General features: G+C 51.0%; 1 protein-coding gene across 1 annotated transcript in view; it reads right to left on the bottom strand.

Annotated features, from left to right (window-relative positions):
• The window catches only part of SLCO2A1 (solute carrier organic anion transporter family member 2A1), an 85,160-nt gene extending 81,582 nt beyond the window's left edge, over nucleotides 1-3,578 (bottom strand). The window contains exon 1 of the mRNA XM_023260547.2: nucleotides 3,101-3,578. Within this exon, the coding sequence (XP_023116315.2) occupies nucleotides 3,101-3,196 (96 nt within the window). The 5' untranslated portion in view covers nucleotides 3,197-3,578. The remainder of the gene's footprint in view (nucleotides 1-3,100) is intronic.
• Nucleotides 3,579-12,356: the final 8,778 nt, after the last annotated feature.

The raw sequence follows: 12,356 nt of genomic DNA, 5'->3' as shown, positions 1-12,356 counted from the left end.
TACTACTACAGGAGGGCATACAAAAACCTCACCTCATAAGTGAGAGTTGCCAAGCTCTTTCGGGGAGAGTTATGAAGAATGAAAAGGTATAATGAGCCTGTTAGTGATTGGGGATATCCATCCTGCAGCCACCACAGTGACCCCTGCTCACAGCTGGGATGTGAGTGTCACTGGGAACTGAAAACAGTACTGACTCTGGGAACAACTACACATACAGTATCCCCAAGTGCTAAGCCAGAATTGAGCAGCACTGTGTGATGGTGAGGGCAGGGTGCATGGTCTCTGACCCTGCAATCTCACATATCTGGTTCCTCTACACTCCACCCCTTTTTGGCTATGTGTCTACACCTCATTAAGCCCAGTTTTCCTCATCATTCATGGGGACAGTAATAATACTCACTAGATAGAATTGTACTGAGGATTACATATGGGTGAAATATATCCAAAGTTCTTGGTACATCCAGATGGCTTCATTAGTGTTAGCTACTATTACCTTTATTTTGGACATGACTGCTAACTATAGTTTCTCTTAAGTATGCCTCATGTGAGGCATAATTGGTGAAACAACAGATCCTAAATGATATTTAAACAAGCAGTCCTGTTTGTTGAGGCAAGAACTGACATTTTATTGATGTCAGTCCTGGAGAGTCTTGCATGGTTTACAAAACCCTTTTCCTACACCTCATCCCACATAATCCTTAAGGAGTCCCATGAGGTAGGGATCATTCATAGTACCTGTTTTTTGTTTTTGTTTTTGTCTTTGTTTTTTTGTTTTGTTTTGTTTTGTTTTTACGTAAAGGTTCTGCAGTCCAGGAAAGGTAAGAAATGCTCCCCTTTGTCACCTATTTAGTAAGAGGTTAGATTTAGAGGTGAATCTAAGTCCCCTGGCCTCATTCCCTTCCCCTAAACCATACGGTATGTGGGGTTTTGCAGGAATGTCATAAAGCCAATTGGTTACTCTGTCCCAGCAATGAGGAACCCAGAAAAATGATGGGTCCTTGGCCTGGGCATCCCCTGTTATCCCCCATGTCACACATGTCACAAGACATGTGCCATCCATACCCCAGTGAGAGAGTGCAGGGCGGCCACTCAACCAACCTCTCATTGGGAGGAAGGAATCTCCCAACAAATAGCAACCCCCCAGACAACCATTACCACCCCCCTGGAAGAAAAGGCTTAAGTGAGTTTAATGGAATTACAGGCCCCAGATTTGCCTTGAGATATCCAAATTGTACCTGGTTTCAGGTTGATTAAGTGAAGCTAAGTGTAAGTCTCTCCAAACTCTGGTCTCAGCATTACTATGGATCAATGGAGGTAATAATTAAGAGAATTTGATTTTTAGAGTTAAGAAAAACTCTTAATTGGTATGAGCCTTCAGGAGGCCAACTGGCCTGGGTCTAGGCCTCAGTCACTTGTGGCTAAATCATCAACATGTGATAAATTATCTCATTTTTATGGATCTTCAAAGAAACTGCTGCCATAAACTCATTTTACGGATTCAGGGTGGGTCTAAATGAATCAACCTCACTGGGGGGTTACCCTTGCTGTCAGGAAACTGTTCTGGGTCAATCTATCCCTCTTGCCCTTGTTGGTGAAAATAGGGAGAGTTTGCCCCTACCCTGGCTCTTTCTTGGGCCTCTTTCTTTTCAGACCACCCAACTGTTGCTCCCACCCTTTCCTCCCAGTTCCTAATTTATAAACACCAAGTTTGCTACAATTCTCTACTGAAACTTCTCCAAGACTCTTCTGAATGGTGGGACCAAAGCCACACACAGTGTTTTGGCCATCCAGGTCTAGCCAAAGGTGAGGCAATTTGAGGATTATCTGAAACCATCTCAAAATGTCTATGTCTTATTTACATCCAACCATGGAATCAACTCAGCCTTTATTTATTGTGGTGTGGGGATAGAGCAGAAGCAGAAGTGGGGATCCCAGCTCCTCTGCTAACAATATGAGTAAATACATTCGTGGGATTCACTGTGACCTCCAGATCCCTTTCTGTTCAACACTCACATCATCAGTTCACAGAGACACTCCTCCCAGACCATCCCTTTAATCGCACCACTGGAAGCTTTACCTAGCCCCATCTGACTGTATGATTGTTGGAAACAACTTCTCTGCACCATACCTAACCACCCCCCTTCCCCCACTGTCTCCAAGGAGCCCTCGTGTGGACTCTACAGTCCTCACCATAGCAGCTCTGTCCTCTCAGGACGTGTACTTCTAGGTCACTTCTGCTCAGGTAGAACCAGTTAAAAAAAAAAAAAAAAAAAAAAAAAAGCCTGTTTCAGGCTTCAACTGTTCCAGGCCTCCCTGGCCTGGTGAGGAAGCGGTAAACATTCCCGAACTCCTGGGGAAGAAAGTGTCCTCACCATAGAGCCACTCCCCATAACTTGCTAGGGGAGAGGCACCTGCTTAGATGTTACTGAACGTACCGCGAGGGACTGCTGCTTTCCTGGGGCCGTTTCCAGACCAGGAAGCAGGCAGGGTTGGTTGCCAGCCCGGGGGAATTCTGAACCCTGCGCGCGGCAGAGCGGTAGGGTAGCGGAGCCCCTGTACCGCTGCTCGTCGGGCAGAAAAACATCTCTTCTGCCACCCACCCCAGGATGAGTTAGCCTCTGCCCTCCATCTCAGAGGAACCACAGCCTGTCACCCGGCACCTCCAAGCTCACCCCTTCACGAAGAAACTGCCCTCAGGAGACCGAAAAAGTGTCCCGCGAGATGTTCTTTTTTCAAAGAGGAAGACACTATCCGACCAGAGTTGAACCTATTGGTTCTGTCATTGTCCTATTTCTTAACCCCGACGAGGGCGTGAGTGTGCGCGCGCGCGCACACACACACACACACACACACACACACACACACACACACACCGGTGCACACACGCGCGCACAGACACACGCGCGCACACACTCCCAGAAAGAGATCGCCAGTCCAGGCGCCCCCAGCCCGCCGCCAGGCCCGCAGGGATGCGTCGCAGAGCGCGGCACTGAGGGCTGACGGAGGGCCCCGGCGCCCCCCTCCCCCGCCCCGGGCTCCCGCAGCACCCCTGCCCGGGCCCGCCAAAGGTGCGCCCGGAGGTCGAGGGTTCTCCGCTCACCTTAATGTTGCTGAAGACAGAGCGGGGACAGCGTCCAGCTGGGAGCGAAGAAGCGTCGCTGTCCTGGCGCGCGCCAGGCTCGGTCCAGAGCCCCATGGTGGCGGCCCCCGCGGGGCGGGACGGCGGCAGGCCCCGGGCGGGCGGCGGGGCGAGCAGGGGCCGGGCGCCTCGGGCCGGGGCGGCCGCGCGGGTGGCTGGTGAGAGCGGCGGCGACGGCCGCAGGAGGCTCGCAGCGCGGAGACTGCGCGAGCGAGTGCGCGCCCAGAAGTTTTATAAGTGGCCGCCGCCGTCGCTGATGATGAAACGCGCTCTCCCTCCTCCCTCTTTTCCTCGGCTGTTGAAGGCTCTGCGAGCCCCCGCCCCCGCCGCGGCCGCCCCTCAGACAGGTGTGACGCGGCGGCTGGCCGAGCGTGACTTCGCTCCCGGCCCGGGGTCGCCTCTGCTCCCGCAGCTTGGCTAGGACCCGCGAGGCTTGACCGCCCCGGAGAGGGTCCCGCCTGCTGGGGAGCCGGGAGCGGCGGCCCCGGGGAGGGGAGGTAGTGGCTGGAGGGGCAGGGGACGATAGGAGGGTGGGGGCGCCTGCGGGACTGGCGGGACGGGGGGTGCAGCGGAGACCGACAGGCGGGCGACTGGAAGGGACCGGAGAAGAGGTTGGCAGGACTCCGGGGGCAGGAGGAGAACCGAGGGGGTGCTGGAGGGGCCAACGGGAGCCAGGGAACTGGAAGGGGAGCGGGGTTTCAAGAGGAGAGGGGTGCAGCGGCGCCCCTCCCGACGCACTCGGGGAGATTTACGGAGCGGGTCTCTGCTTGTTTGCACTTGCCGAAAACCTGGGCTCTCAGTTCCGGTGATGGCTCTGAGACTCGCTGAGGCTGTTTGTGTCGAGGACTGATTTATATTTAAACTGCTCTTTGCGCTGGAGAGGGGGCCGCCCGGGCAGGGCCCGAACTCTCTGGACTTGAGCCAAGGTAAACTGCGGGCGCTGTCAAGTGTCAGCATGGCTGGGTCTGGCCTGAAGTACTGCGGGCCAAGAGAGAGGACCCCCCGTGGACATACAGGAGGCACCCCACTGGCCTCCTTCTCAGGGCTGGAATAGAACAGCAGCTTTATTTTTCCCCCAAGACTTTTTCCACTAGAATTCCTACTGCAGAGAAGAGAAAGAAGGTGAGACTTTTCAAGAGAAGGATAAGAAAGTTATGCCAAAAGCAGCTGCAGTAAGGAATCCAATTCTGGAGGTATTCTTCCAGCTCCCTAATCTCTGTAGTCTCCTGATGAGCCAACCTCTGGAAGCCCACCCTGTCTCCTGGAAAAGCATAAACCCACCTTCAATGCCCAGGAAACTTTGGCTAAGACAAAGACCCACAGGATGATGCCTTTCTGGGCCTGGTCTGGGCTTGTCCTCTGTCTGTGGGCTTCCCCTATGCACCTGTGGTCCAAGAACCCTGGACACAACAGCAGGCAGTGCTGGAAGAAAAGCCATTGGACAGTGGACCGCCTCTGCCCACTTCATTCACCCACAGAGTAAAGGGTATCTAGAGAGGCTTTCCAGAGCCCTGCAGCAGCCTCAGACCCCAGAACAGGCAGGAAACTCCAAGTCACTAGTCTACCCTCTTAGAGAACTTGGAGCACAATGATGGCTGCCACCAAGAGCACCCAATGTATGCTGCAGTACTCACAGTGTATTGTGCCAGGCATTATGTTGGGTAGCCACATGCGTGATTCCATAGAACCCCAGGGTTAGCCCAACAATTATAGGTACGTATTACTATCTGGATTTTATAGATGATGATGCTAGAGAGGCCAACTAAAAAAAAAAAATGAGTGAAAGACAAACAGCTAGTAAGCGATAGAGCTGGAACCCGAGTCCAGCTTTGCCTGATTCCAAAGCCCAGACTTGAAGCACTATGCCCATTGAAAAGTTACCTATTCCAGCACACTCATTCCACAAGTAAACCAAGCAGAGAGCAGAGAAGGCCCAGGCCACAGGCACATTGCACCTGCGATAACTAGAGTTTCTTCCTCAAACCCTGAGTGAGGCCTGGTCATGGTCCTCTGATAGAAACCCAGGGAGAGTCAGCTTCTCCAACCCTCATTTTATCCTCCTCCATGAACCTTACCCCTTTCCGGGTAAGGTTGTCAGGACCAGCATCATCTCCAAAGGAAAGGCATATTCAGAAATGCTCCCAGATGGTTATCTCTGCCTTTATCTGCTCTTACGAGGGGGGGTTACTTAAATGTAATGGAGACCTAACCAAAGTGGCTTCAATGAGATTAATTTGCCTCTCATAATAAAAGCCTGCTAGTAGGCAGTCCAGGGGTCATGACCTAGGCCCGTAAGGATTCTTTAATGTGTGGCTGGCTCATTGTCACAAGATAGCTGCTCCACCTCCAGCCTCTTCTCTTAATTCCAAGAAGGAAGTGGAAGACAGGAAACAGGAAGGGGTTGTGCTCACATCAGGGAAGCAAATCTCTTCCATGCACGCTTAGCTACCAAGACTAGGTCACATGGCTACCCTCTGCAAAGGGGACTAAGAAATGTAGTTTACACTATTGCTACCTCCTGAACAAAATTGGGGTTCTATTAGGGAAGAGGGGAAAAAGGATATTGTGTATTAAACTTACAGTGTCTGCACAAAGAGTAACTCATTTCCTAAAAGCACCCCCAGGGTCTGTTTCCAAGACCCTTCCCAAATCCTTTGATTTCAGCAAATATTTCTTAACACTGTAGAAAAAATAAAGCACAAGGACAGTTCCTGACTTCAAAGACTCCATGGTCTCAGGGTGGGGAGCAAGGAAAGAAGCATTATGCATTGCAGAAAGAGAACATAGCTCTCTGTTGTGCACAGACGCTATGGGGGCACAGAAGGGGGCCCTAATTCATTTTGGGGCAGGAGGAAGGTTTCCTGGAGGAGGAAGGGATCCTCAAGCTGAGACCCAGGGACTAGAAAGATTGGGAAAATTAGGGTAAGATTTATCTAAATCTGCTCCATGATTTCAGTCTGGCTGGAGACCCAGGGACAATGGGAATGTGATGAAGAGGCTGGAACATTGAGTGGCATACTAGGAAGTGTGGGCCTTATCCCCAAACACAATAGGGAGCCAGTCTGACAGCTGGGTAGGAGAGCATTGGGGCTATCCGTGGAAGGAACCCCAGGAGCTATGATGAGGATGTATTCTGCAGCAGTGGGGAGGGTGGTAGGGGAGAGAGAAAGATGTGAGAGACATTGGTAGGAGATGGCACCCAGGTGTTAGTGAGGGAGATGTTAGGGACAACTCCCAGGATCTGATTGTATTAGTGATGCCAACCCCTAGCAAATAGAACCCAGAGAGAGCAGCAGCTACTGGGGAGGGGGGGGGTATGCAGGGACCCCCCCCCCGGCTCATTTTGAGTTCAAACTGCCTGGAAGTACATGCAGGTCTAGATGCCCAGCAGAGAGGTATAGGGGTTCAGTGCTCAGGGTGGGCACTGGACTAGAGATTGGGTCTTGGACATCCCACATGGAGGTAAGCCTCGGGAACAGATGGGTCTCCCAATGAGAATGTGTTGACAAGAAGTAGGTCCAGGACCGGTCATAGCAGTATTCAGAGGTGGCACAGATTATGGAGCCAGCAAAGCAGACAGAGGGGAGAGCCCAGCAGACAGGAAAGTAAACCAATAGAGAAGCGTTGCTTCAAAGAGAAGGTCAGGAAACACATCCAGGTTGTGGAGGAGGGAAGATAAGACCTAAGAATGGCCATTGGGCTGGCCACAGGCTGGCATTGAGGACCTTGGCAAGAGTGTTTCCCATGGGCAGAGATCAGAGTATGGGAGTTGAGGAGGAACTGCAAAGGAGCTATCAGCAACTTTCCCAGAGTTGCAGAGGGAAGAAAGGGAGGGAAGAGCTTTGGGCTCTCCTCTCTGGCTGAATCTCCTGCTTTCTCAGGTTTCGTGCTGGACCAGCTGAAGGTTCACACCTCCCAGCTTTTGCTCATGCTATTCCCCCTGCCTGCACTGCTTGCCTCATAGTACGTATTTGGCTTCTACCCTTCAAGAGCAGCTCCTGTTACTACCTGTTCTGGGCTTCTGTAACAAGAGTAGAAACATGCCTTGCATGGTGCAGACCTGTCACATACATTATCCCTGCTTTCTCGGGAAACTAGATGTCATTATCCTCATTTTACAGATGAATAAACTGTAAAGGCTCAGGGTTCTTCCCCAGTGCATACAATGTGTCTCTGCCTTTTTTATCACAGGTGACAGTGGAGACAATACATATGGTGGTTAAGGGCGCAGACCTTATAGTCAGACATAGATGCCGACCACCCTTCTCTTCAGCTGTGTTTGTTACCTTAGAAGGCTTGTTTAACCTTCCAGATCCCCAGTGCCTTCTCTTTAAGATGGAGATATTAATGTGCACCTTCCGGGGCTGTTATAGTGTATAATGAGGTATCTGCTCTTGCTGTGATGGTTGGCAGTGTTGATGGTAATAAGTGTGCTCTATATCTCTTTTTCTTTATTTTTAATTTTCCTTTTAAAGTTTATTTATTTTTGAGAGACAGAGAGAGACAGAGTACAAGCAGGGGAGGAGGGGCAGAGAGAGAGAGAGGGAGACACAGAATCTGAAGAAGGTTCCAGGCTCTGAGCTGTCAGGACAGAGCTTGATGTGGGGCTCAAACTCACAGACTGTGAGATCATGACCTGAGCCAAAGTTGGACGCTCAACCAAGTGAGCCATCCAGGCACCCCTATATCTCTTTTTTCTAACTCAGCTGTGAGCTCCTTGGGAGCTTCTCTGTTAATTCTTTGTGTCCCTTATTTGGCCCAGCATATCTTGTTGCTTAAAAATGTTTATTAAATGGAATTGAGCTTAACTGAATTCCAAAAAGACCCAGTGACTGGGAAAGGTTTCATTGTCCTGAGGCCTCCAAGCCACTGTCTCTGTCAAACCCCCATTGCCTGAAGCCATCCCTTCTGCCCACACCTCACCCCTAGGCTTCTTGTTGTCAACCTTGTCCTCACTGATGGCTGGCATGGGTCCCTAGGTAAGTTAATCAGTACACAGGCCACACCCCCTACTCCTGCAGCAGCTGGTGAGGGTCTCCTGGCAATTTGGATACTCAAGTGTGATCATGAATTAACTCTGGCCGCCTGGCTCCTTGCACATATACAGGCATGGAGGAGGACGTCCCCAGTGACTGTCCCCCCTGCCCCTGTGACAGGTAGAGGGCACATCTGCAGCCAACTACTCTACCACTTTGTCACTGCCACCGGTGGGGCAGCCTGCTTCCCATGTGGGCCACCTGGCCACTAGTTTATATTTTTAATTAACGAACACACAGTGTTGACTGTCCATGCCTGAGACCAATACAGTGTTGATTCATCTAATCCTTAAAACAACCCGATGAGAGGGATTACTTTTATTAGTGCCACTTTATATGTGGAGTGAAGTAAAATAACTTGCTTGGGGACACATAGCTAGTAAGTGGCAGAGCCAGGATCCAGACACTGGCAGCCCAGTGCAAAGCCCCAGCTCCTGGGGTTCTTATTCACAGAGACTGAGTCATAGCAGGCAGGCAGGCCAAGTACAACCCCCCACCCATATGATGGTCTTTTAGGGGTCTGAAGCCCATTTTGGTGTCTTGCCCATCCTTGCCCCCTCAAAACCTCTGCTGCCAGCATCACTGGCCTGGAATGCTTTCCTCAAGTGAGGTCTGAGCACAGGCTGGGGCCGCTGGGGCCCTCCTAGATCCTGCTCCAAGATGCCACTCCATTCTGCTCTTCCCCACTATGCACATCCCATTTCTGCAGCACGTACTGCGTGCCATTCTCTCTTCCATAGGGCCCACCCTGTACTCCTTCAGCTCCACATCTCCCTTTCAGGACCTGAGGCCAACCATGCCCTCCCCTTCCTTGAGAAAATGCAGTGAGATGACAGAAGGGCACTGCAGTGCCAGGATGTTCTGCCTCCTAAGACCCCAGCTTCTCAGTATATTACCTGGGGTATAGCAATCCTTGGCACAGGCAGGGGACCCGCAGTGGGTGGATTTCCATTTGCTTCCAGGAAAGACTTCTCAAGGCCTGGCTGTGCTCTTTCCTCTGAGTCTCACTCCATGGAGGTCACTCTCTGCTTTGGCAGGAGGCACGGTAGGGGCAGGAAAAGGAGAAACCTAAATAGACCTCACCCTGCATCCCTCCCATGTCTGTTCCCTGTGCGTGAGAAGCCCCAGCCTGGCCCAAGCCTCTGCACCCCACCCACCCCCATTCGGGTCATACCAGCGGGATACTTATCACAGTCTGTCATCCTGTGCTGGCTCATCACCATGCCTGTGTGATAATCAGCCATTCCTGGAGAGCTCAGACTTCACCTCTGCCTCTTGATCCTGCTGGGGTCCCACATAACACAGTCGGTGAACACCTACATCATCCTTGGCCCTGTTGCAGCCCAGGACTCAGTGGATCCTGTCATCTGAATGTTACCAAGTAAACAGAAAACCAGGGCCTGGTCTCTGCCATGATGCTTGTTTTTTTTTTTTTTTAAACTTTGTTCATCTTTATACTTTTTCAAAAATAATTTAACTGCATCTTAACTCTACTAGGAGAGAGAAAAGATGTTTCATTCACCTATCATTCCATACTGCCATTTAAACTTTGCTGAATTTTCTATTTTTTCTAATTCTTCACAATGAGTATGTTTTTACTTAGAAAACTCACAGAATACCATTTGTGTCCTACTTTTTAACAATAAGTATTGTTCTGTGTTGAGAAGGGCTCATCATTCTTTAAATGGTAAGGAGGAGTTATTTATTTTATTTTTTTAAATTAAATTTTAATAAACATACAGTGCAATATTGGTTTCAGGAGTAGAATTCAGTGATTCATAACTTGCATACAACACCCAGTGCTCATCCCAACAAGTGCTCTCCTTAATGCCCATCACCCTTTTAGCCCATCCCCCCACCCACCTCTCTCCATCAACCCACAGTTTGTTCTCTATTATTAAGAGTAATGAGGACTTATTTAAACCCTGCACTGGTGTTAAATGTTGGGGATGTCTCTAATTTTCATCTTTTACAAATAACAACTTGCATAACTTTTTGCAAAAAAAAAAAAGTTTGCCTTGGGACTGATTGCAAGCAGTATAATTTGAACACATTTAGATATTTTCCTCTACAATGTTCAAAATCAGTCCTCATGCTGCATTTCTACCACTTAGGTCCCTTCTTCCTCCCCAGTGATACCCCTCTCAGCCCCTGTAGAGGAAGACCAGCACCACTCTCTTCCAGCCGGAGAGTCCACCTAGGCACTGGGGACCCCAGGGTCTTCCTTATCCCCAGCAGCCCAGACAAAGGCCTGGAGCTCAAAGAACCAACTCAGAAGCTGATCCAAGGGTGCTATGAGGTGTGGCCGCCTTGATCCAAAATCCTGTTCCCTACCCCTAGTTCTGTAAAAGGAACTCAGCACCCAGGACTATAGGTCAGAGGCCTTGTATGAGAACCTTCCTGGGGACTGCTGGATCCCTCATCTGTATAATCAGGGTATTGGACTTCATGGTCAAATGGGGGGTTATCCTCTTATGCTTTCCTTGTTCTGTCAACTTGCTAGCTATGTGACCTATGGCAAGTCACTTAACCTCTCTCAGAGGCACTTGCCACTTAGAGGTGTGTGAAGAGTGAACTGGACTCACAAGCCCTCAGTAATGATCACTGTTATAATGTTGTTTTGCCCTAACTCAGCAGTGCTTCCCTCATGGGTCCCTGTTCCTGCTCAGCTGTCCCCCGCTTTTCTCCTTAGGAGGGCCTACTTTCTGCATAACAACATCTTCCCAAAGGCTTCTGCTCAGTAGAGCCTGGGAGACAATCCAGCCCCCTAAGTGAGCTTGTCTGGAGCCCTATTCTCCCCTAACATTGGGTCCAGGAAGAGACGCCAGGATTAGGTCTCCTCCCAGGCCCTGCTGTCTTCTCTCCTCCCCGAGACTTCTCCTCTGCATTCACATGGGAGAGTCTGGGAGTCCCAGTCCCAGCCCTGGCTTCCACGCCTCTTCCCTGGGAGCCCAAGTCCTGGGCTCTGTTGTGGCTGCAGCGCGGACACACACACACACACACACACACACACACACACACACACCCTCACACCCTCATGGACAGGCCTCCTTAAAGCCTTCTTGGCATTTCCTGGTTGGAGGCGCCCCTCCCTTCCTCACCTCTCCCTCACCTTGTCCACAGCAGGGGCAGTCCATGAGGGAAGTTCGTGAGGGAAGCATCTTTTCCATTCTCTAAATTTCCCGCACAGCCAGTAGGTAGTACTTTGGTAATCACTCTGGGCCACCTGTATCCGGCCCTGTGCCCTCTCCCTGGTTCTGAATCTAGGTCTGGGTACATGCTCCCACCTGACCCACCCTCGCTTCTGACGCTTCTGGAAGGAATCTTCTCCTTTTCCCTTTGTCTTGCTTCTTGTCCCTCCCCTTCTCCCTTTCCTTTATTTACACAGGTCTGCAGCCTCTTCACTTACAGGAAAGGTCTCTGCTCTATTTCCTTCCCTTATGCACCTCTGCATGCCCTCCCTGCCTTCCCAGGTCCTGTTTCTCTCACTCGGGGAAAGGGAAAAGGTGACCTGCCTTGCCAGGCCACACCCTCCCTGCACTGTTTGGACTGACCCTATATCAGTGGATTGTGAGCCTTCGGGGCAGGGACCAAGTTCAAACACAAGTACAGATAGCAGGATGCCACCCGCTGGAGACAGAGCAGGGACGACAGTCAGAAGAGCCTGCCTCTCCCCTCTCAGGCAGAAGGGACTGGTGGGGACATGCTTGTCACATACTTTATTTCCCAGCTGAACAATGCTTGGGATGAGGGTGGGTGCTGGCTGCCAATTACTGCTCTGATAATGACCTATTCTGCTGCTCTGTCCTTGCCCTTTGTCCCACTCCTAGCCTGGCTCTCCTAGGCAGCATCAACTGCTTTCTTAGCTGTAAACTTCGGGGCCTGTAAAGTTCTGTGGGGCCCTGCACCTGGGCCTGGGGTCCCTAACACACCCTGGGCCTTGTTCGCTGTGCACTGAGTCACCTGATGAGGTCACTGGAAGTCAGGCCTCCTCCCTGGTCATGGGTCACAGGGAGGGAACACATTGCTGGGGATTCGGGAAGAGAATATTCATGGCTGCCTGTGCAGCCAGCAGGAGAGGAGGCTGAGGAGGGTGACTAGGGTGGGTTCTGATGTGAAGATGGGGAGACCACAGCTCTTTCACACTAGTGTTCAGGAACTAACCTTTGCAGGGGCTCCTG

This window comes from Felis catus, chromosome C2, assembly GCF_018350175.1.
Source record: "Felis catus isolate Fca126 chromosome C2, F.catus_Fca126_mat1.0, whole genome shotgun sequence".
Classification (NCBI taxonomy): Eukaryota; Metazoa; Chordata; class Mammalia; order Carnivora; family Felidae; genus Felis; species Felis catus.
The sequence above is the reverse complement of the archived record's forward strand: the minus strand, read 5'-3'. Positions and strand labels throughout refer to the sequence as shown.